Below are 27,556 nucleotides of genomic sequence, written 5' to 3'. Positions count from 1 at the left end.
TATACCCACCACTGTTGTTATCTTTAGTTTTAATCATTTGTTTGATGAGGAACATACCACATGCTTCTACTTAATCGCATTACTTGACTATGACTGTAGCATGAATGATTCACAGTTTCTATGTATTTCACCTGTAAGTCTTTTTGTGAGTAGAGTATGTTGTAAAACACCTCATTCATTATATTTCACGTGTTCCACACCGGATGCTGTAACGCTGTTAATGCGACACCTGGTGGACAGATTCACTACTGACAGACATACACAAACCACAGCAACTGTGAAAGTATATATATATATATATATATATATATATGAAGAGTTTGGTTCCAAAATGAGAGATCTCTGTTTAAAAAATTCATGATTTTTATATTTTGAACATGTTTTTATTGTGTCTTATTAAGTTAGCTGTATTTTTTTAGTTATGAAAAATGGCTTAAATGAAAACAATCCAACTGCAGTTTGATAGATATTATTTAAAACCCATCTCTTCTGTGAATACTTGACAAACAAATGAAAAAATATATATATAATTATAATACACTAACCCTTTCTCTCAACAGGTAGTGGTCTAGCTTTTGTTGAAACCAGTAACTTTGTATTGGCACCTAATGTATTATTACTCCTGTATGAACTATCGCTTATTGCTCCTGAACTCTTTGTTAGTCGCTTTGGATAAAAGCTTCTGCTAAGTGACTAAATGTAAATGTATATTAATTGAAATGCACAATAAATACAATCATTTTTTTCTTTTTATCTCATTTTGGAATCAAAGTCTTCATATATTTATATAAGTACTCACAAAAAGTTAGGGATTTTCGACTTTCAGGTTAAATCTTGGTATGCACCTTAAAAGCACTATAACCTTTACACTTCTCTTAACTTTTAATGACATCTCAAACTGAAGCTTTAATCTAAAATGGTGTAAATCTATAATGTACACACTTCGCCACAGTTTTACAGATAAGGCTTAAAACTAATCCCAGACTACAACTAATTTTGAGCTGTCTTAAATGAAAATAACTTGGCCTGAAATATCTTAAAATATGTCAGTGCCATTGTTTTGTCTCACGATGCACCCCAATAATTTTTTTGAATAAAAGCGACTTGAATAGCGTAAATTAACTAAGGAATTGTCATGATTTAGGCTGAGCCTTGTCAATGAAGCTGGGCCTTAATCTGGTAAATAAATGTACATAAACTAATACTTTCATCTTAAATAAGTTGTCAACGTATTCCTTATTCTTTATAAAAGACATTTAGATAGTTCTTTTTAATTGATGGTTTTATTATCACAGAAGCAGTATATGCACCACTACAGAGGTTTTCAAACAATGTGAAAAATAAACATGAAGACAGAATGAGACTCGAGCACAGACTGCTACACAAGCTTCAGATATACAAAATAATGACAGCGAGAGGTAAACAAGCTTTGGATGTGTCGATTTCATTTTCCCATTAAACTCTGTACCAGTCAGGTTATTAAACATATGGTTGTTTTTTAACCAAATAACACACGTTTAGCCCAATTCATTCTAAAACTGCTGTTGTGTAGTTCCAGACAGCTGAAGAATTAGAAACCACATTCTGAGGTAAAGAAATAAAAACTGACCATAAATGATGAACAAACAACAGCCTTTAATACCCCTCAAAGCCTACATGACATCATAAACAAAAAGTTCATTTGAATGTGAACTGTTAAAACTCAAGACCCGATCAAAACAAGAATTAGCTTACGTACCCAAAGAATATACAAAGACCTGTTTTGAACATTTCAGAACTGAAATATCTTATAAACAAAAATACAAACACAAGCAATAACAGAAAATAATCATATCAGCAATCTCCTGGAGACAAGGGGGGTGTGGGGGGAATCAAACGTTACGTTAAACGGACTCAAAACTATCAATATGAACACAGACCTCCAGATGTGACATCATCACATTTTGTTTTATACAAATTCCAGAGGCGCTGTGGGACAGAAGTCGAATGGTGCGGAAAGAGAGAGAAGTTGTTGTGCAGAAGGAATCAAAGAGAGCCGTGGAGGATGAGGAGAATCTAATCTTCGTCTGATGAATCCCTGTCAAAGTTGTAGGCCATAAACAGAACGTCAGGCCGAGAGGGGACCAGCGCATGACCCGGTTTCACAATCTCAAAGCCCAAAAAGCTGAACGCACGCACCAGTTTCACTGTGAACACAAGTTCAAAAGTTTCAAACTTTAGAACAGCGTGCAAATAAAAACACAAACTTTTACAAAACCGTGAACTGAACTCACCGCGGTCTTCCCTGTTCTTGTAGAAGCAGACAAATACACTGCCAACTTTCAGATGTTCTTCAGCAAACTCCAGAAGAGAGATGAAGCTAAAAACATTGCGAATAATAAAGATTTTATAAATATAACGGATTATAATGTACTGATCCGTATGATATCTGACCTACACGTGACCTCTCACCTCTCCTTGCTGCCCTCTGGGAAGGGGTCACAAGGAATCTCCACAAACAGGCCTTCGCCTCTCAGTACCGCCTCCCATTGGATGGTGCGGGAAACGGTGGGCTGGCTCCTGAAGTGCAGTATCCGGGGGCGACCCGCCCCAGCAGGCTCTTCTGTCACAGTCAACTTCCTGTCCTACAATGACAAACAAATACATGCGAGTCAGAGAAACAAATAAGTCAGTCATTCAAAGAAACACCTTTCTACACAAACACAAGTGTACAGGACCTTGTGGCTATGTGTGAATCAACAACATATTTCCCATTTGAATAAATAAATGATATCAGCCATATACAGTGATATTGTGTGAGGCCAATGTGTGCGTGTGTACGTACGGAGTACAGCTGTTGAGCTGTAGATGTGTGATCCCGTGCTCCGTTCCCTCGCCCACCTGGGATCTTCAGAGGTGGGTGAGGGGCATCAGGAGCACCACAGAGGCCCTGGACCAGCGGTACTACTGCAACACAAAGACAGACTGCAAAAAAAAAAACACAAACTTTACATTAGTCATGGACAAGTTATCAAATTGATCAAAAGATGTTATATTTGAATCTCAAAAGACATATTTAATGTTGGCTTTTATCAAATAGAAATGTGGGAAATACAAGTTTAATCCACGGGCAGCAGTTCACAATAAAATACTGTAGTATACTCTAATATTAACTATAGAAATGTGAATACTGTAAGTTACTACTGTGCAGTTTAAAACAGGACGGTACGTTCTACAGTACGGCAGACGACGCTTTTGCGTAACAATTACAGCTGCGTCACATCCGGACGTGTCACGAATCATTTAAACGTCATCTCAGTGTGTACATAGAAAACTACAATAAATGGATCCGCTTTTACCAGATAAATCTGATGAATAATCAAGATTACTCGACACGTCCCCGCGATCAAACCTGAAGCTCGAGTGATGACACGGGTGGCTTTAATGGAGCCGCTGTGACGTATGTGTGAAGAGCGAGCGAGGCCTTCGACGTCAAAACAACTCAAGTATCAAACTAAAACATCTTCTTCATACACGTGAACAAATATCGTCCTCTCGTGTGATTGTTCCCGACTCATGAAAATAATCACACGAGTGTGTGTGTGTGTGTGTGTGTATTCAACTGTTAAATGGTAAAATCGAACAGGCCCACAGGTGTGAAGATGATCAGCACTCATTTCCGTCTACAACATCAACGTGACACAATTAATCGATTCAACTTTATAGATATATTAAAACTCAAAAAACTATTTTCGTGTTTTAATTGGCAAAAACAACTGTCAGAAACGCGCGAAATGACTGACTGAAAAAACAGATGCTAGCATTAGCATCTGTCCGTCAGGCCTCGCGAGACCATCATTCCCCACAAATCCAGTTAAAACCCCAAATACTGATAACAATTCCTTCCCATCACACTACTGTCACTTTATTACGTCTTTATAATATGGAGCGTTAAGCGCGTGCGAAACGAATTGTTTGAAGCGCAAAATTCTTTTACCTTCCCATCATGTCATTAAAACTATTACTGAGCGCGTCCATGTTGCTGTTTTTACAGTTTCTTTCCCTCTTTCTCACGAGCAAAACAATGACTATTTAGGATCCGCTGGAGGTTGGATTTTACCATCCGGCCTCAGGAGAGTTCACGGCGGCCTGTGTGCGCTCGTCTGCGGTCGGCAGTGAGTGAAGAGCGCAGAGGCGGAGACGCCACACAAAACACACTTTGGTCTACTATGGCGAGGGTGTTGCTCATGAATATTCGTTATGTCGTGCTGACGTTGTTCGAGAACGTTCTTTGGACGCGCTGTAACGTCTCTTGTTGGTATTGGCCAATCAGATCGGCGGAGTGAGAGAGTATGAGTAATATTTATGAAACGCCCTCGCCGTAGTAGGATTAGTGAGTTCGCGCAGTGGCGTTTGTGCAGTCAGTGGAAAATTACTGAGAGGAAACGAATGCGCTTCTGCTTTCGTGAGGCGTGTTTGTGTCTTCATCATTTGTGTGTTTTCAGACGATTCGTGTTCTTTTATTGTAAGAAGTATATATAAGCAGCAGAAAAAGATAGTCGGCCTATTTTATGCATTTGGTATTTTGGTATGGCTATGGTGTTATCAACGCTGTGGTTGTTTTAACATGTATTCCACAGACTACAGAATATACAAAATACAACAATAAATTGTTAAAATACTTGACTACTTAAGGATGACTAATGCAATTACTCATTGTTAATACTTGAAAATACTGACTGTATTGATATTACAAGAATAAACATGTGAAGACAGATCAGTGTTGTTTCTTAAGTACGTTTAAATGTAAAACATTAAACAGACACATTTCCCTACATAGACAATAAGCAACACATCTCTTCAACATTATATCTATACAGTAAATCACATGACACATGATGATATTCAGGTGGAGCTTTTGCTCTCAGGTGTGTTATATCTGTATCTGAACTAAAGGAAGAATTCTATATATCACACTGGATCTCTCACTGTTATAAAAGCTGCTGCAGGCCATCATCCTCCTCACCATCCTGCAGATATCTTCTACTCATCCATCTATCAACAAATGTTTGATTAAGTTTATCATTATTTTTCGTTATGTCACCCTATTCTAACTTTTATGATCAGATATGATGTGATTGTGTATCAGTTTGTGTTTGCTCATCCTCTAAATCTCATTCAGCTGTTTCTCTATATGTATGTATTTATTGTGCATTTATACACATTTCACCATTTTGAGGACAATGTACAAAATGTATCCAGTAAATACCGTAATGTAGCTCATGCCATATCATAAAAGTGCGCATGCTCAGTTGAGAGAAAAAATACCGCAGCAGCTCTAAACAACCACCAGGTGTCGCTGTTGTTTCTCTCAATTTCAATTCAAGTGTGCTTTATTGTTATTATTCATTCGTATTGCCAAAGCATTTGCGTAAAAATAGTGCAAGTATGTAAACAAACGAAAAGAAAGATAATTACACAAAAGTGTGATGTATATAGTGCGACTTTCTCTCTCTCACACACACACACGCACGTGAGCATACACAATAATACCATTAAATGCACTCAGACCTGTTACTATATGTGGGCTATAACTCAAGTCCACAGCATTTCATTAAAGGTCACTGATGGCCTGAACATTAAACCAACATCAAATCCTGCTGTCCATCAGAGTTACTGAAGACACACCACAACACACCTCGAGATGTATGATGTCACCAGTGATGTTTGTGAGACCTGCAGTGGACAGTGATGTATGATTCTGCATCCGCTGCTGTTGAAGTGACACAGTAAACGTGTGTGTGTGTGTGTGTGTTTCTCTTTCTCTAAAGGCTCTATTGTGTCTGCGGGAAACGTTCAGGCGGTCGGTATGAAACCCATGAAAGGCTTTTGTCCACTGGAATGGTTTTGGACTCTCTGGAGATGCATTCCATTGGCCGGCGTTCCATGGCAACACATTCCACCTATGACAAAAGAGCCGAGCTGTGTGTTTCAGTCCGGCGATGAAGGTAGAATACAGATCTGAGATCCAGACTCTGTGTGTGTGTGTGTGTGTGTGTGTGTGTGTGGAATCTCTGGGCAGATTTTGGGGAAACCAGTAAAGCACATGAACACAGGCCTCTGCAACCAAACCATAGACTCTTTATAGAGAGCGAGACCTTGAGTTCCAGATCAATCTTCAGCTCTTTAAAGAGATTCTCTTTATTAAGTGCCACAGGCCTCATGGGGTTGTTTACTTTGATCACAGGGGAGAAATCCATCATTCATTCATTCTGAAAACTCAATTATTTCTACATTCATTTCATAGACGATGGATACATGCACCCCCATAACCATAAAACCACCTATGTTTGTGTTTTTTCAGATTAAAAGTAGCAGATTTACATCCTTAATGAGAGTTTCTAAAATGTAGGGCTGCTCGATTTTGACAGAAATCATAATCACAATTATTTTGGCCAATATTGACATCCTGATAATTAACACAATTACTCACTAACTTTGAAAACAAGATGGAAAAATAAAATACTTGGCTTTTAAACTGTGTGTTCAACTGCAAAATGAATGTTAATAAATATCACAGTTGAACCACAGTAAAGGAGAAGTGTGTGCTGTGGATTTATACCACAAGAAAAGACAGGATCCTTGAAAAATGGAATGCAGCAAAATAATCATTTTTCCTCCATTATTTTGTTTTTGTAAAAATTGACGATTTCAATTATTTCAAATAATTGCACAGGCATACTATAATGATTACATGTTCAGGTGATTGAAAATGTAAAACCTCTTTAGAAAACAATCTAACTGTCTCGGTCACTCACTGCAACATGTCAAAATATTTGATACTTTATATGAAGATTAAACAGGCCGTTACAAAGCTGAATGACTTTATTTGCCATTTCAAATAAAACAAGCGGTTTTCTGCATATGACAGTGAATAAAAAGCTAAGATAAGAACAACAGGCCTAAGATTTCTCAGTGGCATCTGCTGCAGAAAACAATCCATCTGAAGTTGAAGATATAATGTGAATGGATCAAGTGAAATTCCAGTCTAACAGTTTCATTCCACATGAAATGTATGATCGTGTTTTACATTTACAATTCAATCCATCACAAAGGCACTGGAAAGTAAACATGTAATACAGAACAACATCATCACATTCTCTTCATGATGGAAAACAGCAGGACGTCTTCACATCTCCACACACATCAAACAGGAAGTGAAATGAAATCCTTGTGTGCAGGAGGAAGAAGATGTTCAGTGATTTTACAGCCGCTTTTATGAGGACGCAGCTACACACCCACTGCGCCTCAAAACTGCAGCGTCAGCAGCCAAAAGCTCACACACACGCGCACGCGCACACACACAAGCGTACACACGCGCGCGCACACACACACACACACACACACAAACACACACCCACTGCTCCTCAAAACTGCAGCGTCAGCAGCCATAAGCTCACGCACACACACGCGCACACACACGCACGCACACATAAACCCATCATCTCTCTCTTTCTCTTGCTCTCATACACACACACAACCATTAGCTCTCTCTCTCTCTCTCTCTCACACACACACACATCAGCTTGCTCACTCGTTCACTCTCGGGCTTTCTCTCTCAGAAGTTCTTCACTGATTTACTGCTGGTTTACAAACCCAAAGGCATCAGATGAAGATCAACATGAAATGTGTGAGAGACGCTCACAGCTGGAGATGACGTCACAGTGCTCATATCAGTTCAGTGTTAAAACAGAGAGATTAAAACTGGAATACTGAAACAGTCCAGATCAACATTTCACACTAAAATCAACACAAAACACAGCAGAAATCATCCTCAGCACCTAATGAACATCAAGACAATTACTGCCCACATTGTGCCATTACATCTCATCTCATCTCACCCCGATTTCTTTGATAAAACTGTGCGTGTCTATATAGACCTGTGTGTCTTAAAACTCTTGCTTTGTGTTTCGATGTTGGTGTTAAATATGATCTGCACTTTTCTTCAAAAACGGAGAAATCCATAAAAACACATCAGACAAAATCAAACTGTGGAATGTAAAAATAATCCGTCAGTCCGTGTTAATGACACACGACGAGTTTTGACGTCATCAGAAAAATCTCAAAGTCTTTAATGAATTCAGCAGATAACAGGCTTGTTTTTATCATCTGAATCCACAGGTGAGTTATTCAACAACAGAGTGATTCCATCAGGAGTTAAGTTGAGAGTCGTGTCATAACGGACATCACGCGTGTACTGGCAGCGGTCTAGATGTGGTTCAGTGGGAGAACTTCAGATCGTAGAGCAGTTCAGCAGTTTGACACAGTGATTTTGGATTGGCCGTTGAGAAATACTGACAGCACAGCCAGTCCTCCAGCTCAGCGTTCCGCTCGGGTTCCAGAGATCGTTCTGCAAATTTCATCATGAGCAGCGCTCGTTTCACATCCAACCAGTTGAGCAGCCCCTCGTGTCCGGGACGCGACCGGCCGCCTCCGCCGTAAACCCACGGCTGCTCCAGGAGATCTCGCCGCGGACCCCACAACAAACCCTGCAGGACACGTTTGGCGTCCTGGATGTGGATGCGTCGGCCGGGGTCAGACTCCAGCAGCAGGTGAGCGAGTCTCTGAAGCCCACCCGAGTAAATCGACACGTCGGGGATGGACGGCAGATCTCCGCATCTGTACTCCTGCTGTCTCAGCGCGGGCGTCACCTCGAACGGGTTCCGCTGATGCAGCAGCTCGTATATCAGAATGCCCGTCTGAAACTCGTCAAATTTTCTGTACTGCGCAGCCGAGACGATCTCGGGCGCCAGACGGGCATGGTCTCGCTTGAGACGAGGGTCTGCACAAACCGTGCCGTCGTCTGAGCTGCGCTGCTTGGCTTTAGCAAAGTTGCTGATGAGGAGACGGGGCAGGCACTGCTGCTGCGGGTCTGAGCGCCGGTGCTGCGCCAGGAGCAGATTCTCCAGGCAGAGGTCGCGGTGAGTGACCCCGTGAGATTTGACGTGCTCCAGTCCCGTACACAACTGCAAGAGCAAGAAACAGACGCGGCGCTCGTAGACCTCCGGCTGCGCTTGGTGGAAACTTTCCCACTCTCTGACGAAATCTGCAGCGCTCTGACGGGGAACCTCTGGCGTGATCACCACCACCCGCTCCTGCTCCACCGGCCCCGGAGATCCGGACGTGCTCTCCTCGCTGGGCAACATGCTCTGCGGCACACAGGCGATGAAGTGACCGCAGTCCTGCTGCAGATTGAAGTGTGGAGGAATGTTCTGCTGCACCGACAGACCGTACAGATGAGCCTGTTTACTGTCTGACGTCTGGCCTTTACACATCTACAAACACACAAACACTTCACTATTATGACCATATACAGTACACGCTCCAGACATGTCTGCCATCTTGAAACAGTCAACATTTCGGTCATCATTCATCAATTAGAATGTTTGTGTCTCATGACACATGATGATCATACTTATTACACGGCTCATGGAAAGATTGGCCACTCACAACATTATTCCCAGGTAACAACCACTCAAAACTAATAACACACGGGGACAGCAAATCATTTTAACAAATTTTTTGACAAATTAAATATAAATATGTCTTTTAATAACATATATGAGATACTAACAAACTATTTTGATTGCCTGTCCGTGACATTTCAACATCGTTTCTTACTCTTTAACCCAAACCAAACGGCTTTTTCTCATGGAAGGCATCCGGTAAAAATTGACGTAATCATATATTTCAAATTCACATTTCATGTCCAGTTTTCGTGGCAAGTAGCCGTGTTATAAGCAGCCGGCTGTTATCGCAGAAATAAGCCCCTTCAGTGTGACACAAGACCCTCCGCTTCACGTTCTGATGACACTGTCGCCGGGTATTATTTCTGCCATAACAACCGGCTGCCTGTACATTATATCTCTTACTTGAATTAAGCCACACACACACACACACACACAGTCAACATGCTCTCAAGTGACTTTGACTGTTCCAACATGGCAGACAACATACATGATGTGAGGGTCATTGATGTGAAATCACTGATTCATCTTCATTGATGAGTGAGTCTCTCGCTGCGTCCAACAACGCATACTATTTGGAGATTTGAAACTGATATATGAGCCGTCCCAGCGCTAAAAGATGCCGGACATGAACTGCATGCGGTGAGCGAAACTGATGTCTGTGTTTTGATGACAATGGGTGCGCACGAGATTTGGTTCAGTCTGCCCCTCCCCCCCACACACGGCGTATGTTTTCGGAAACAATCGTACAGCTGGATCTCTCTTTTATACATGTGGTCAAACTATATACTCTTTGAAGATACAACGTATGTGATACCACTGTATAGGTAATCAAGATTAATATGACTTGATAAATACAGTGATTCTCCCCATCCACCTGTCCTAGAGTAACGTTGACTACACTAGTTTTCTACGCGGCATCACATTAAATCATGTATTTTTCGTTTTTGAAGTGCAGACATGATTAGCTGAATTGTATGTGGATGTCTCACCTTTACAGCGTACGTGTTGCGAGCATCAGACGCGCAGGAGGCCGAATAATACACGGCGTCTCTGGACAGACAGCTGGGTTTGTTACAGGTCAGTTTAAACAGGGACCAGTTGCTCTCATCGAAGCGCAGCGGGTTTCTCCAACTGCTGGTGAAATGTTCCTCACACTTTAGAGCCAGACGCCGCAGTGACTCGGCGTACAGACCACCCAGTTTGGAGTAGATCCCCTCCCGGCTGTCCATGTTGTTCAGCAGCGTCTGAAGCTGCAGAGTCGAGCCTGAACTGGAGGGGACGGCCGGTGCTGGAGACAGCAGTGTGTTGAGCTGCGGAGATGAGCTGGACGTGATGCTGCCTCGACTGTGACCCCCCAACCCTCCCTGACCTCTGAACTGAGGGTCATCCAGGGTCCGAGAGCGCAGGGGCGGCCGGCGCTCCACACACTCCCCCGGCGAGCGCAGGGCATTGGACGGGCGGCCGTCGGCATCAGGGCGACTCACGTTGGTTTCCGAGCCGCCGAAGGGGAGGCGTGGCCTCGCCCGCACCAGCGGTTTGACACCCGATTGGCTGGGAGCAGAGACGGTGCGGTTCACAAGCTTCTTCTGAGGTAACGGAGGAGGCAGCTGATGCGTGAGGCTGTTGCTAGGAAACACGTCAGGCTGCGGTGACGCTGGGGCTGAGGCCAACGGGCTGCTGGGAAAAGGGGAGGGGCAAGAGCGAAGGGTGGAGTCTGACCACGTGATCAGAGAGAAAGGAAAAGTCATTAGTTATATTAACATGTACAGTTGACATGTCTAGAGACATCATTTACAAATTCAAAATGATCTGCTATGCTGTTTATAAGGAATTTATCAATGGAGTGAAATCATGAGCAGAGTAACTTAAATAGAGTATTAAATATTATACATATATATGTCCTTTAAAAGACAAAAGCTTCACACACAACCTCATGAAAACAATTGTGTGTTTGCTTTGGTTATTTTTTAACTGGGACACGCCTTGTGTAAGAGTCTTATGACCTATAAGAACCAAGAATGTGTGTGTGTCTGTGTATGAAGGTGTGTGCTTGCATGTGTAAGTGTGTATGTGTGCCTGTGTGGGTGTGTGCGTCTGTGTGCCTGTGTGTGTAAGTGTGTGTGTGTGTGTGTATGTGTGTGTGTATGCGTGTATGTAGGTGTGCGTGTGTATGCCTGTGTGTGCGCGTGTGTATGGGAATGTGAGTGTGTGTGTGTGCGTGTCTGTGTTCTCACTGGTCTCTATGGATTTTGGAGTGTGCATCAGATCATATTTCAAGTTCAAAGTTTATTGGTCACATTCCAAACCACACACACAGTAGACATGCAGTGAAATTCTTTTTGGACTGTCTGAATAGAGAAGAATATATAAATGAATCAGAGATGTGAGGTGTGTTTGTGTGTCTGGAGAGAGATGCAGTAATGAATGGGTGGAGATGAAGATTAGTGGTCTCACGGAGGGGAAATGGTCAGATAGACGCCCTGTGATAAAACACTTACACTCTGATTTCCTCTCTTTATCCATCATCTCTGTACCCCAGTGCATTATGGGAAAAACCCTACAGATAGAATATGAGATGGCAATAGCTGTGTCTCGTGTTGGAAGGCTGCGTCCTCTGGAGGTCTTATTTGAAGCGAGTTACGTCATCGAGTCTGTGCACCCTTCTAATGAGACCTTCTTTCAGAATTCAGAGGACACATGAGCTGTACCCCTTAGATGCTAGAGATAACCCACAATTCTTTGCGTTGACCAATGTCAGTCATTTCAATAAACCCCAGCAGCTGCACATTCAATCAAATATGTGTGTTTAAATGTGTTTACAATCTGCGTCACGTGTTTTTAATCTTAGCAGGCATATATAGTAAAGATGTCACAAGTAACATAAGTGATTTTTTTACTTTTTAAATCAGAAAGGCAATTGCATATTTGTTTAACTCTTTCAGCATTGGGTAGAAAGTAACCCACTTTTAACCTCTTAAAATCACGAAGAAATAATTTGAATTTCTGTGACAGGTGTTAGTGCAACGTGTTGTCATAGCAACGAGGTACTTCCTGTTTCCTTTTCTGCCAGTATGTACAACGAAGGACGTTTCTTTTCGTTCTAAATGGAGAATCCTCTGTATACCGCAGCCTTACCAAACCACACACCGCTCATGAGTGTGTTTACATGCTCTGTCCTACTTCAGGTGACGCTTAATAAGCTGATAACATGTAAGGTCATGTAAACGTGTAAAACGGTTTTCTGTTATCAGGGGAAAGCTCATAAACGGCGTAAGTTAAATTCGCTCTGCGAAGATAATTTGTTGCCCATTACTCTGATGAACCGCTGCATGTAAACACTTTTGCTTTTGTTTATGTGCACATGTGTGACGGCGCAGTAGTAAAAGTCCCAAATGAAAGTAACAGTAACATGACGTATAAAAGTCCTCTCTGGAATCATGCAGTTGATGTAGAAACGTCCAAATGAAGAACTATTGTTTCATATGCAGGTACTGTGGACATGAGACGAGATATAAAAACACAGCTTCTGACAGTTTTCCCGCCGCAATTTTAATGACTAAACAGACTATCGGCGGTGACGTCACTGCATGCCAGAAACCGGCAGGTCTCAAACTTCCATGTGAACACGGTTTTATGCGTATTCAGTGTATTGCATGTAAACACGTGAACACAGTGTTCTTTATAAGCTGATTTCAGATAGATATCTGTTTATTTTGTGCATATAAACGCACTCAATGGGGTGACAGAGACTGTGCTGTGATGACACGACAGTTTACAGTGTTTGAGAGGATCTGATAAGTGAAGTGTCTTTTAAAAGAATTTTGATTAATGTCACTTCCTGTTTTAGATGTGTGTGTGTGTGTGTGTTCTCACCGGTGTCTGTGAGTGTGTTCAGACTGTCTGTAGATGTGTGTGTGTGTGTGTGTGTGTTCTCACCGGTGTCTGTGAGTGTGTTCAGACTGTCTGTAGATGTGTGTGTGTGTGTGTGTGTGTTCTCACCGGTGTCTGTGAGTGTGTTCAGACTGTCTGTAGATGTGTGTGTGTGTGTGTGTGTTCTCACCGGTGTCTGTGAGTGTGTTCAGACTGTCTGTAGATGTGTGTGTGTGTGTTCTCACCGGTGTCTGTGAGTGTGTTCAGACTGTCTGTAGATGTGTGTGTGTGTGTGTGTGTGTGTTCTCACCGGTGTCTGTGAGTGTGTTCAGACTGTCTGTAGATGTGTGTGTGTGTGTGTTCTCACCGGTGTCTGTGAGTGTGTTCAGACTGTCTGTAGATGTGTGTGTGTGTGTTCTCACCGGTGTCTGTGAGTGTGTTCAGACTGTCTGTAGATGTGTGTGTGTGTGTGTCTCACCGGTGTCTGTGAGTGTGTTCAGACTGTCTGTAGATGTGTGTGTGTGTGTGTGTGTGTTCTCACCGGTGTCTGTGAGTGTGTTCAGACTGTCTGTAGATGTGTGTTGTGTGTGTGTTCTCACCGGTGTCTGTGAGTGTGTTCAGACTGTCTGTAGATGTGTGTGTGTGTGTTCTCACCGTGTCTGTGAGTGTGTTCAGACTGTCTGTAGATGTGTGTGTGTGTGTGTTCTCACCGGTGTCTGTGAGTGTGTTCAGACTGTCTGTAGATGTGTGTGTGTGTGTTTCTCACCGGTGTCTGTGAGTGTGTTCAGACTGTCTGTAGATGTGTGTGTGTGTGTGTGTGTTCTCACCGGTGTCTGTGAGTGTGTTCAGACTGTCTGTAGATGTGTGTGTGTGTGTGTGTGTGGTTCTCACCGGTGTCTGTGAGTGTGTTCAGACTGTCTGTAGATGTGTGTGTGTGTGTGTTCTCACCGGTGTCTGTGAGTGTGTTCAGACTGTCTGTAGATGTGTGTGTGTGTGTGTGTGTTCTCACCGGTGTCTGTGAGTGTGTTCAGACTGTCTGTAGATGTGTGTGTGTGTGTGTTCTCACCGGTGTCTGTGAGTGTGTTCAGACTGTCTGTAGATGTGGTGTGTGTGTGTGTTCTCACCGGTGTCTGTGAGTGTGTTCAGACTGTCTGTAGATGTGTGTGTGTGTGTGTTCTCACCGGTGTCTGTGAGTGTGTTCAGACTGTCTGTAGATGTGTGTGTGTGTGTGTGTTCTCACCGGTGTCTGTGAGTGTGTTCAGACTGTCTGTAGATGTGTGTGTGTGTGTGTGGTGTTCTCACCGGTGTCTGTGAGTGTGTTCAGACTGTCTGTAGATGTGTGTGTGTGTGTGTGTGTTCTCACCGGTGTCTGTGAGTGTGTTCAGACTGTCTGTAGATGTGTGGTGTGGTGTGTTCTCACCGTGTCTGTGAGTGTGTTCAGACTGTCTGTAGATGTGTGTGTGTGTGTGTGTTCTCACCGGTGTCTGTGAGTGTGTTCAGACTGTCTGTAGATGTGTGTGTGTGTGTGTCTCACCGGTGTCTGTGAGTGTGTTCAGACTGTCTGTAGATGTGTGTGTGTGTGTGTGTTCTCACCGGTGTCTGTGAGTGTGTTCAGACTGTCTGTAGATGTGTGTGTGTGTGTGTGTGTTCTCACCGGTGTCTGTGAGTGTGTTCAGACTGTCTGTATATGTGTGTGTGTGTGTGTTCTCACCGGTGTCTGTGAGTGTGTTCAGACTGTCTGTAGATGTGTGTGTGTGTGTGTTCTCACCGGTGTCTGTGAGTGTGTTCAGACTGTCTGTAGATGTGTGTGTGTGTGTGTGTTCTCACCGGTGTCTGTGAGTGTGTTCAGACTGTCTGTAGATGTGTGTGTGTGTGTGTGTTCTCACCGGTGTCTGTGAGTGTGTTCAGACTGTCTGTAGATGTGTGTGTGTGTGTGTGTTCTCACCGGTGTCTGTGAGTGTGTTCAGACTGTCTGTAGATGTGTGTGTGTGTGTGTTCTCACCGGTGTCTGTGAGTGTGTTCAGACTGTCTGTAGATGTGTTGTGTGTGTGTTCTCACCGGTGTCTGTGAGTGTGTTCAGACTGTCTGTAGATGTGTGTGTGTGTGTGTGTTCTCACCGGTGTCTGTGAGTGTGTTCAGACTGTCTGTAGATGTGTGTGTGTGTGTGTGTGTGTTCTCACCGGTGTCTGTGAGTGTGTTCAGACTGTCTGTAGATGTGTGTGTGTGTGTGTGTGTTCTCACCGGTGTCTGTGAGTGTGTTCAGACTGTCTGTAGATGTGTGTGTGTGTGTGTGTGTTCTCACCGGTGTCTGTGAGTGTGTTCAGACTGTCTGTAGATGTGTGTGTGTGTGTGTGTGTTCTCACCGGTGTCTGTGAGTGTGTTCAGACTGTCTGTAGATGTGTGTGTGTGTGTGTGTGTTCTCACCGGTGTCTGTGAGTGTGTTCAGACTGTCTGTAGATGTGTGTGTGTGTGTGTTCTCACCGGTGTCTGTGAGTGTGTTCAGACTGTCTGTAGATGTGTGTGTGTGTGTGTGTGTTCTCACCGGTGTCTGTGAGTGTGTTCAGACTGTCTGTAGATGTGTGTGTGTGTGTGTGTTCTCACCGGTGTCTGTGAGTGTGTTCAGACTGTCTGTAGATGTGTGTGTGTGTGTGTTCTCACCGGTGTCTGTGAGTGTGTTCAGACTGTCTGTAGATGTGTGTGTGTGTGTGTGTGTGTTCTCACCGGTGTCTGTGAGTGTGTTCAGACTGTCTGTAGATGTGTGTGTGTGTGTGTGTGTTCTCACCGGTGTCTGTGAGTGTGTTCAGACTGTCTGTAGATGTGTGTGTGTGTGTGTGTTCTCACCGGTGTCTGTGAGTGTGTTCAGACTGTCTGTAGATGTGTGTGTGTGTGTGTGTTCTCACCGGTGTCTGTGAGTGTGTTCAGACTGTCTGTAGATGTGTGTGTGTGTGTGTGTGTTCTCACCGGTGTCTGTGAGTGTGTTCAGACTGTCTGTAGATGTGTGTGTGTGTGTGTGTGTTCTCACCGGTGTCTGTGAGTGTGTTCAGACTGTCTGTAGATGTGTGTGTGTGTGTGTGTTCTCACCGGTGTCTGTGAGTGTGTTCAGACTGTCTGTAGATGTGTGTGTGTGTGTGTGTTCTCACCGGTGTCTGTGAGTGTGTTCAGACTGTCTGTAGATGTGTGTGTGTGTGTGTGTTCTCACCGGTGTCTGTGAGTGTGTTCAGACTGTCTGTAGATGTGTGTGTGTGTGTGTGTGTGTGTGTTCTCACCGGTGTCTGTGAGTGTGTTCAGACTGTCTGTAGATGTGTGTGTGTGTGTGTGTGTTCTCACCGGTGTCTGTGAGTGTGTTCAGACTGTCTGTAGATGTGTGTGTGTGTGTGTGTGTTCTCACCGGTGTCTGTGAGTGTGTTCAGACTGTCTGTAGATGTGTGTGTGTGTGTGTGTGTGTGTGTTCTCACCGGTGTCTGTGAGTGTGTTCAGACTGTCTGTAGATGTGTGTGTGTGTGTGTGTGTTCTCACCGGTGTCTGTGAGTGTGTTCAGACTGTCTGTAGATGTGTGTGTGTGTGTGTGTTCTCACCGGTGTCTGTGAGTGTGTTCAGACTGTCTGTAGATGTGTGTGTGTGTGTGTGTTCTCACCGGTGTCTGTGAGTGTGTTCAGACTGTCTGTAGATGTGTGTGTGTGTGTGTGTTCTCACCGGTGTCTGTGAGTGTGTTCAGACTGTCTGTAGATGTGTGTGTGTGTGTGTTCTCACCGGTGTCTGTGAGTGTGTTCAGACTGTCTGTAGATGTGTGTGTGTGTGTGTGTGTTCTCACCGGTGTCTGTGAGTGTGTTCAGACTGTCTGTAGATGTGTGTGTGTGTGTGTGTGTTCTCACCGGTGTCTGTGAGTGTGTTCAGACTGTCTGTAGATGTGTGTGTGTGTGTGTTCTCACCGGTGTCTGTGAGTGTGTTCAGACTGTCTGTAGATGTGTGTGTGTGTGTGTTCTCACCGGTGTCTGTGAGTGTGTTCAGACTGTCTGTAGATGTGTGTGTGTGTGTGTTCTCACCGGTGTCTGTGAGTGTGTTCAGACTGTCTGTAGATGTGTGTGTGTGTGTGTGTGTTCTCACCGGTGTCTGTGAGTGTGTTCAGACTGTCTGTAGATGTGTGTGTGTGTGTGTGTTCTCACCGGTGTCTGTGAGTGTGTTCAGACTGTCTGTAGATGTGTGTGTGTGTGTGTGTGTGTGTGTTCTCACCGGTGTCTGTGAGTGTGTTCAGACTGTCTGTAGATGTGTGTGTGTGTGTGTGTGTTCTCACCGGTGTCTGTGAGTGTGTTCAGACTGTCTGTAGATGTGTGTGTGTGTGTGTGTGTGTGTTCTCACCGGTGTCTGTGAGTGTGTTCAGACTGTCTGTAGATGTGTGTGTGTGTGTGTGTGTGTTCTCACCGGTGTCTGTGAGTGTGTTCAGACTGTCTGTAGATGTGTGTGTGTGTGTGTGTGTGTTCTCACCGGTGTCTGTGAGTGTGTTCAGACTGTCTGTAGATGTGTGTGTGTGTGTGTGTGTGTTCTCACCGGTGTCTGTGAGTGTGTTCAGACTGTCTGTAGATGTGTGTGTGTGTGTGTGTGTGTGTTCTCACCGGTGTCTGTGAGTGTGTTCAGACTGTCTGTAGATGTGTGTGTGTGTGTGTGTGTGTTCTCACCGGTGTCTGTGAGTGTGTTCAGACTGTCTGTAGATGTGTGTGTGTGTGTGTGTGTGTTCTCACCGGTGTCTGTGAGTGTGTTCAGACTGTCTGTAGATGTGTGTGTGTGTGTGTGTGTGTGTGTTCTCACCGGTGTCTGTGAGTGTGTTCAGACTGTCTGTAGATGTGTGTGTGTGTGTTCTCACCGGTGTCTGTGAGTGTGTTCAGACTGTCTGTAGATGTGTGTGTGTGTGTGTGTGTGTGTGTTCTCACCGGTGTCTGTGAGTGTGTTCAGACTGTCTGTAGATGTGTGTGTGTGTGTGTTCTCACCGGTGTCTGTGAGTGTGTTCAGACTGTCTGTAGATGTGTTGTTGGTGCAGCAGTGAAGAGTTCTCAGTGACTGACTCAGATTCTCCACTGAACACTGCTGGCCGATCCGCTCCATGTCCATCCCACCGACACTCAAACGATTACACACCCTACACACACAACACTAAAGATCAGCAACAACACTTGAATTCATCCAGACACAAAAAACACAATGTCTTCATTTATAACCTACATTAGTTTCACACCACACACACTCACAGGAGCGCACACACACACATCCATCAACATCTAAACACAATCCACACAACAACACTTCCATCACCTAACCTGACAAACACATCACACACACACTGGATCTCATCTGAGTGTCTGTGACTGTGTGTGTTTGTGTGTGTGTGTTCCAGCAGCGATGCAGAGAATGTCTGTTGGCTGTAATATCACAACTATCAGAGACACAACGGAGATGAGATCTTCATCATCTGACACAACTGATGCTCACACAAACACAAAACAGCGCTCATGATCTGCTCAACAACACAAGTGTGAATCTAATATTTATGACGGCAGATTTCTCAACCATCTGCTTCTTTAATGATTCAATAAGGGAAAAGTTCTGACTCATCATTTCCCTCCAGAGTCGTGAGACACCGACACACAACAGACATCAATGACAGATTCAACAAACACACAAACACAACACTCTGAAGAAAACAATGAAAGAACGTCACACAAACTCTATCCAGAGAGAAGTGTTGAGCGACGGTTCAAAGGTTCATGAGGGTTACCGCAGTAAACTTGTGTTATCTGTTATGGAAACTCAGTAAAGCTTCTGCTTTGAGCTCAATCACATCATGAGACACAAACTGTCAGAGGACGACGGGTCTCCACACGCTCCACAACACAACCCTCATACATCACACTTCATTCCTTCTTCTACTGTTTTCACATTTGATTCTCTGAAGATAAGACGATGAAGTCAAAGATGCAGACAGACACACATCATACACACACACAACATATTTACTTCCCTTCCACTATAATATAACTGTTTGATTCTCATAAGAGAAGTTGTGTTGGTTTGGGGAAGTGTGTTACTCTCTTCTCCTCACAACCTGAATATCATTCACTATGATGTCATGAAGCTGTTTGGTGTGAACTGCAGAAGATCCGAGCGTCATGTGAAACACATCAGACTCAGTGATACTGAAGTGATGTTTCTCTACTCATGAGTAAAACACACAACTAGAGCTGTGAGACCAGAGCCTAACATCAACCTGAGATACACAACATGACCCACAACATCCCAACAACTTTAACAGATAACACACACACACTCGTGCACACACACACACTTACACAAACACACGCACACTCTACACTTATATATACACACACACACAAACACACTCTACATACGCACAAAATCTACACTTCTATACATACACATACACACAAACACACTCTACATACGCACAAAATCTACACTTCTATACATACACACTCTCGCATACACACACACACACACACTATATTTACACAAGCGTCCTGCTGTACTGAAGAGACTGACAGTACTGACAGACTCACATTCACAGTAAAACAGCTGAAACACTTTCAATAACAACAAAACACAAACAAACAACAGCACACAATCACAAGCCACACAATATTCTCCACAGCTTTATGACAGTAATATTTTACTCTGAACATCACGGTGATTCTGTGTTTACTGTAGTGAAACTATCACTCATTTTTAAAGGAGACTGAAGCTCTGACACAGAAGAACTCTTCAGACAAATCAAACCCAGAGAATCTACTTCTGACCAAATGACTTCTGTTTCACTAACATCAGCTGCAGATGTGCTCGTCCAATCACATCAAAATAATCTGATCAATCATCACATCATGATCCGATCTGAGATCAGACTCCCAAACTCTAAAGTCAAGAAATCACTGTAGATAAAATACATCACAGATAATGTTTCTTGCAAACCACATCCAGCTCAAACTCCCCATCAGTAAATGTAAAATGCTCAGAAGTGTTTCTCACCGGTGGTGTTTTTTTGGAGGAGGTGGAGGAGGTTCTGGACCGGTGGTTCTCTCAGACGAGGATGAGCCGGCTCTGAGCTCTTGCGTCTGACTGGAGCTTTTGTTGTTGTTGTTGGTGCCTGTCGTCGTTCTGCCCTCGCTCGATTCTCTACAGCGACTCTCACAGACAGCAGATTCATTGAGGTCAGACTCTGTTCTCCGGGCCGTCCCCTCCTCCCGCTCACGCTCTTCATCCACCTCATCGATACGGCCCTCCAGACTCCTGAGGCTCAGGGACATGCGCTCCGACGCTCCGTCTCCCTGTGGGATGTCTTTTGAAGACACGTGGAAGCTGAGTTCAGGTAAAGGTGTTAAACTGGAGGCTCCCAGTCGGGGTGAGCGACTGTTGCTTTTAGGAGGCACCGGTGGACTGGACAGAGGTTTTGGTTGGGCTGAAGTGGTGGGACTGGAGGCGTCTGGCCACATGAAGGCAGGGACGGACGGATCTTTAGGGCTGAAGTGAGTCCATTGAGTGCTGACGGCAGAATCCGGGCTCCTCAGGTAAAACGTCAGGTTGTTTTCCTCCGTGCGGGCGGCCATGACTGTAATAGTTGCTCTTTGATTTTCACCGGCCTCCGGACGGGTTCGTCCATCTTCCGGCGGTCGACGTTTTCTCTTGGTGCTCTCGGCGTAGACGGGCTCACTCTCCTCCACTCCTTCCGGTGAAGCGTTCGCCGCATCCCGAGAGTTCTGAGGACTCGTGAATGAATCTATACTGCTTCCATCTGACAGACGCGAGTCTGGACAACTCTCTTGAGATGATCTGTTGAGTCTGTTCACCGCTGCTGCTGTTCCCACGTCTGTCCCGAGACGAACTCCTGCATCGCCTGTCGACAGGTTTCTTTGAGTCACGCCGTGAAGACACGAATCTCCGTTCACATAAGTGCTGTGATGCGCTTTCTCCTGCGGTCTGCAGGGGTCTCCCTTCTCTCTCACACCGCCGTCTTCTTCACCCACAAACATGCTACTGAGGATCAATGAGTCGTTGGAGAATCCTGCAGCTGAGAGGTTTGATGTGAATTTGCTGGAATATTCCTTCTTTCCAGAGATCGAGTTGTTTTGTATGAGCAGAGTCCTGTGGCATCCGTTAGCATCCATGAAGAGAGGAGCCAAATCCACGGCTTTCTTCAGTCCCACAGCGCTCATCTGACCGGCCTGTAGTACACAAACACACCTCACGTTAACAACCACACAGACTGTCTGCTTATATGTACAATAAAATGAAAACCTATGTGCAATAATAAAGAAAGATGTGTTATCCGATTGCATGCTAAATAATGCGATGTGCGATAGAATAAAGATTCAAGTTTGTAAAATGTATAATTAAAACCTGAAAATGATATAACTAACATCCATATTTTACATTATTTCTCATTATTGATCATCTTCCACACAAGTGTCTCTGCTATCTGCATCGACCTAAAACTTTTAGACTACAGACCACTTCACAAGATGTAAACACTGGTGCAGAAGCACTTCCGCTTTCAGTTATCGCACATATTTAAATGAAACTGTAAGATATTCTTGATCCCTTTAAAAATGTTCTGTAAGTTGTATTTGTTCAACCAAACTGAAACAGAAAGTTCTTTTGGACCAGCGTTGTTCCCCTCCATCCAAAGTGGTCTACACGTAAATTTTAGAATTTGTAAAATAGTTCCGTTATTGCAATATGTACATTTGCATATTTCTATATATTGCGCAGCCCTAATGCGAACCAATGAAGTACAAATGCAAGAAAACCATGACATGAAGAAATAGAGAAACATAAACACCACATATATATGAAATCTGCTTTCCAATGAATCTAAAGTTGCGCTGTGCAATATACTGATAATGTCATCATTTCACAAATGTGTATCACACTGGTTAGAAGTAAATGAGCGATTTGAATTCTTCATAAAGTGAAAGTGTTAGTGTCTGTGTGTGCCCTACATCTCTGTCATGTATATAAGGTTAAGTTTTTAAATAGATTTTATTATATATTCAAAATAAAGGCGCTAGAAACAGATTTTCACAGAAACGTTTTTGTTCCTCAAAGAACCGCTCAGATAATATTTCTTACATCATAAAATGGATTCAATGCCATAAACTTTTTGTGAATTGGACCAAACTTTTGAAAACTTAAGTTTGTTTATTGGAACACCTTTATTTATAACAGTCCTGTCTGTGAAAATAAACTCATTTTTGTGACTTACTGTTTCCTACATAATAATTCTTCACAATGAAAACAAACATTCTGTGAAAATATAATCACGATATCTTTAATTTTGACTGTGTAAGACCACATCAAAGATTGAAATCAAACTTTAATGCTCATTATTTCATCACTAGACGTTACGAGTCTGGTTTTCACAGATTGTGTCACATGTCTCTTCAATACTGTGCAGTAAAGTCAAATAACTTGGTTTTGGTTTAGAGAAAACCGCAGCGTCTCAGACACGCCTGATGTTTATTCAAGCACAAGTAAGGCGTGTCATGCGTGTTTATTTTGCGATCGGTCTCCATGTCTCTCACGTCATTTCCCATAAAGTCTGCTGGTGTGTTATCATGATTTCCAGGCGTAAGCTCCGCCCCAAACACGACAGGAGTTTATCCACAGACAGGGTTACCTGCTCAACGTTCATGTTGATATCTGTGGTGACGTCCACGTTCATCATGGTGGGTCTGACAGCGATGGTGGGTTTACTGTAAGGCGATGGAGAGCTCAACCCATCCTCTTCCTCCAACAGAAGACTGTTTCTGACACAGACGCTTTGGCCGTGAGCGCTGCGAGGATGAAAGCAGTTCTTACAGGATCCGGGTTTCCACACGTGCTCTGCGAACTCAGCACACACAGACATTTTAACACACGAGCCGACGTCTCGTCCGTCTGGACTCCACCGCTGCGTCACACGAGCTCCATCAGAACACCACCAGAGACCTGACAAAACACATACACACGCGAGTCCTTAGTGAAGGTCTGATTTAATCATACACCGTAAACCCCAATAAATTGAGATTAACTCAAAACTTTTAAATTGATTACTTCACGAAACACATAAGAATAGTAAACTTAAATAATTCATTTTAAATAAAACTTCATTTTTATCAATGTGTCAAACCGCCAAGTTTTTTCTCAAATTCTTATTTACGAAAAAAGTTGGGAATGTTACACATTCATGAAAAAAAACTTCTCAAGACATTTCTTAGAAATGTTCTCAAGATTGATTTTAGGAGAAAAAAATTAAGAATCCTGACTCTAATATAATAAGCCCTTATCTATAATATTACTTTATATATATTATTTCAGAGCTTTTTACATTATTCTGGAGCAAAGTTGAGAGGATCACAAGTATTATGCCATAGTACAACACAAAAAGTCTTATAATAAGTATATTTTTTACGCTTGCTAACATATTAGGTAACATGAATATATATATATATATATATATATGCTTTATAAGAATGTGACAAGCTTGTTGTTACACGCATAACGTTTATAAGATAAACATACAGTTAACACATGAGCAACAGAGTGTATTCATATTATCTTATTCTTACGACACAAATGAAGATGTTCTTAAGAAAATATTTGAGAACGTTTTAAGAAAAATGTTTGAGAATCGCTCTGAAGAACATTCTTACGAACTCCCTATAATTGATTTTAGGAACCATCTTAGATTTTGTCTTAAGAACAGTTTTATGAATCCAGTCCCTGATGGCTTCAGATCAAACACATCAGTCTGTTTTCCTCCTTTAAGCAAATGCTTCTTGTCTGCACACTGGTAACCTCATTCAAATCACAAACTAACTAGAACAGATGACTAAACATCCACCCATTGTTATTTTGACATAAATACATAATATAACACTTTATTTTGAGATTTACTTCCCTTATCCAGTCCACACAAAGCATGCTGGGAATCGCTCTGATGTCATCGAAAGATATAATTAAAATGTTTGAGTGAAGCGACTTCTCCTTTTTGTGTCAAAATAGTTAAAAACACATAAAAGTTGTAAGATAAATGAACTTTTTCACAGTTTTGAGCGCATTTTGCTCATATTTAATCTTTCTTCGACCTTCAGAATGAAATGTGTACTTTGACCACATAATCAGATCAGAAGAATCAAATCTCTCTAAATCCTGATCTCTCACTTAATAGAAATGAAAAAATACAACAGAATGAACAAACTCAACAGTTTTCTGCCTTCTACAGATATCACAGATGAGTTGTGAACTTCTATAAATGAGTGATGATGAGCTTGAGTTAAGTGTTTAGAATCTGCTTAGCAACAGAACTAAAACAAATAAGAGATGTTGTAGCCGTGTGCATATTATGACGCAGAATGATTGAAATATGCAGTAAAATCAGAGGACTGAAACAAAAAGCAAAATGTAAACAACTGCTTTTATTTGAAAACATTGACTGCAGAAAACCAGAGGACTGAACCACGATTCATATGTGAATAGATTTTTTCACCCACCCCATCGCCTGATACGATAACATTAAAAATGGCCATTTATGGTTCATCCATAAGTGAAATGTTTGGAAATGAATGAAAACACTGTAGTCCAGAACAGATTCAGTCAATCTTTAACTTCATTCATCTTCTCCAACTGGATTTTCCCAGGCTGCCAAAATTAGAGTCTCCTGTGTTGTGTGACCCTGACACGCGGGCCTTTAGAAAGCGTTCTCACGTTCTCCGAGGACTGGCGCTGTGACGGGTGGGAATGTGTGGAATGTGGAGGGGTGTCTCACACACACCGGGCCGAGCTTTCACACCACAACATCATCTACCTGTGTCTTCTCACCCAGAAATCACCCCATTCACTTCACACTTCCATAGTTTACATTTATATTCTGCTGTTGCAATTAAACTCATTGTTTCATTCATACGCTGACAAAGAAAATCTCAAAATGTTGATTATCCACCACATATTCTGCTGTGTCTCAAGAAAGATGAATGAAAATGTTATTTCTAGATGAATGCAATGTAAGTTGCTTTGGATAAAAGCGTCTGCCAAATGCCTAAATGAATGAAATCGTACTTTCTGGAGTTTCTAGAGCAAGATTATTTATTATAGCGACATGAAGAAAGGAAAATGAATCATAACGTGAGGTTGTTCATTCCCGCCCAACTCAAACACACCACACCGACTGAAATCATTCACTTGTGAACGCTTGTGTGACATGTGTTGTGTTATTTCCGTTTTAAATCTATTCAGAGGAGCGGTCGAGTCGACTGCAGGATCACACTGACTCATTGTGGTTCAGAAGCGTTGAGTGTTCTTCCTGTTCATTTAAAGAGCTCGCTTTAGATAACTAAAAGAGTCACATTCACTCTCAACTACATCATACAACAAACACCATCCGGCTGAACACACGTGACGCACACACACTTTCACCCTATGACAATCACAACTGAACAACTAATCTCATCTGGATAATAAACACAGTTTAAAGAGACAGTTCACTCAAAAATACAAATATGTTCATCATTTATTCTCTCTCACGTGTATGTGAGTCTTTCTTCAGTTGAACACAAAATGAGATATTTTGAGAAATGCGGTTTTGTGTTCATACACTGGAAGTCAATGGAGTTTGGTGTTGTTTGAACAGAATATCTTCTGTTGTGTTCTGATGAAGACAGGTTTGACATGACACGAGGAAAAGATGAAAGACTTCTCATTTTTGGGCGTAGGGTCAATGTAATGCGTTTAATCTTCACAAACACTTCATTGATGTATAAGATGAGCTGAAGACAGATGAATAAGAGCCTGCAGGTTGTTGGGGTTAAGTGTCGATCCGTTAGACTGACTGGCAACAAGTTTGACAAGTCCAAACCCAAGACACAACAGAAGAAGAGTTTGTCTTTGTTCTGGATGATGACGGTTGTTCGGTCACTTGAACACACACGCTTTATCATCACATTCAACAGCACAACATCTGAATCACACTTCTGTGAGTATAAACCTGATCAACTTTCTCCAGAGAGCTGACAGTATCACCATAAACACACACCTCATGAATGACTGATGTCACAGAAATCACATTAAAGGACAAACTTGTGAATCATTGAATGGAATCAGATTCATAATCCACACAATCCTCATTCAGCAGTGCGGGTTTGTGCTGCTCTACACAAGTCTGTCATAGAAATGAACTGCAGTGTTTGTGGACGACAGCACTACGGTTACTACAGTAAATGACAGTAAAGAGAAGTGACACAAAGCGCGTTTCAACACCACACTGCACAATCACGTTACATTAGAAACCGCTCGTCATCAGAAGAACTGCAACATTTGTAACACTGATGTTAAACAACAGCGAAGCGTCACGTTCCTGAAATGACTCGAATCTCAACAATAACACAACGTGAACACACAACGACCATGAAACGTGTCTCTCGGTTCGCTTTGAGATCCACATGGAGCTGAACGCTAAACCAGATCAAAGATTCAGTTTGATTAAAACGTCGCGTTTTCTTACCTGCAGCGAGAGAGACGCGATATGTTCCCACTGAAGAGAAAGAGACGCGCGTGTTTGTTCATCCCACAGAGGACTACAGGTTGTCCGCTTTCACCCAGCAGAGGAAAAGAGAAACACGCGACAGGAGCAGCGCTGCGTGACTGTGATCCACTCAAACTGACGAGCGACGCGACGCGACGCCGCGGCCGAAACTCCTGCAGAGGGGGCGGAGCCGCGTGCGAAACGACGCTCTCTCTCTCTCTCTCTCTCACACACACAAACATTTATGATTTGATCAAAGACGTGTGTGTGTGTGTGTGTGTGCGTGTGTGCGTGTGTGTTGCAGTGTGCGCTTGTAAGTGAGTTCTAGCGGATCGATTGGAAATGCATTAGTGTGTTCAGCAGTCAATGTGATCAATAATCTGTGATTAATCACATCACAACAGCTTCATGTTCAATGTCAACACCTCTCTGATCTCTGCACTAACATTCCAAAGCCTGCAATCTAGAAATTCCCTTCATTCCCTTTCCATGCAAAGAGAACATGCCATGACATGAGAGAGAGAGAGAGAGAGACAGAAAGAAAGAGAGAGAGAGAGAGAGACAGAAAGAAAGGGAGAGAGAGAGAGAGAGAGAGACATGTCTGCAGCGTTCTCTATTA

The 27,556-nt window shown here is 43.0% G+C and overlaps 2 protein-coding genes across 2 annotated transcripts; both read right to left on the bottom strand.

The window, feature by feature from the left end:
• Nucleotides 1–1,264: 1,264 nt before the first annotated feature.
• Nucleotides 1,265–4,166, bottom strand: oaz1b (ornithine decarboxylase antizyme 1b). The gene is given in 7 exon segments (XM_056732100.1): nucleotides 1,265–2,186; nucleotides 2,274–2,359; nucleotides 2,452–2,624; nucleotides 2,825–2,911; nucleotides 2,913–2,964; nucleotides 3,977–4,033; nucleotides 4,035–4,166. Coding segments are annotated over 7 exon segments (654 nt in total). The 5' UTR covers nucleotides 4,103–4,166; the 3' UTR covers nucleotides 1,265–2,055.
• A 2,680-nt stretch (nucleotides 4,167–6,846) lies between these two features.
• Nucleotides 6,847–27,107, bottom strand: LOC130408137 (inactive tyrosine-protein kinase PRAG1). The gene is made up of 6 exons (XM_056731608.1): nucleotides 26,917–27,107; nucleotides 23,056–23,366; nucleotides 20,409–21,601; nucleotides 18,362–18,510; nucleotides 10,499–11,223; nucleotides 6,847–9,314 (listed from the first exon to the last, which is right to left on the bottom strand). The coding sequence occupies exons 2-6, from the start codon at nucleotides 23,284–23,286 to the stop codon at nucleotides 8,259–8,261; spliced, it is 3,354 nt and encodes a 1,117-aa protein (XP_056587586.1). The 5' UTR covers nucleotides 23,287–23,366; nucleotides 26,917–27,107; the 3' UTR covers nucleotides 6,847–8,258.
• Between the last annotated feature and the right edge of the window lie 449 nt (nucleotides 27,108–27,556).

Source organism: Triplophysa dalaica, chromosome 19, assembly GCF_015846415.1.
Source record: "Triplophysa dalaica isolate WHDGS20190420 chromosome 19, ASM1584641v1, whole genome shotgun sequence".
Lineage (NCBI taxonomy): Eukaryota > Metazoa > Chordata > Actinopteri > Cypriniformes > Nemacheilidae > Triplophysa > Triplophysa dalaica.
The sequence above is the reverse complement of the archived record's forward strand: the minus strand, read 5'-3'. Positions and strand labels throughout refer to the sequence as shown.

Coding starts and splice junctions, on each gene's coding strand:
- LOC130408137 (XM_056731608.1), bottom strand. CDS start 23,286: ATGTCTGTGTGTGCTGAGTTCGCAGAGCACGTGTGGAAACCCGGATCC. Junction 21,602..23,055: donor TCAACATGAACGTTGAGCAG/GTAACCCTGTCT, acceptor TGTGTACTACAG/GCCGGTCAGATGAGCGCTGT. Junction 18,511..20,408: donor CCTCCAAAAAAACACCACCG/GTGAGAAACACT, acceptor TTGTGTGTGTAG/GGTGTGTAATCGTTTGAGTG.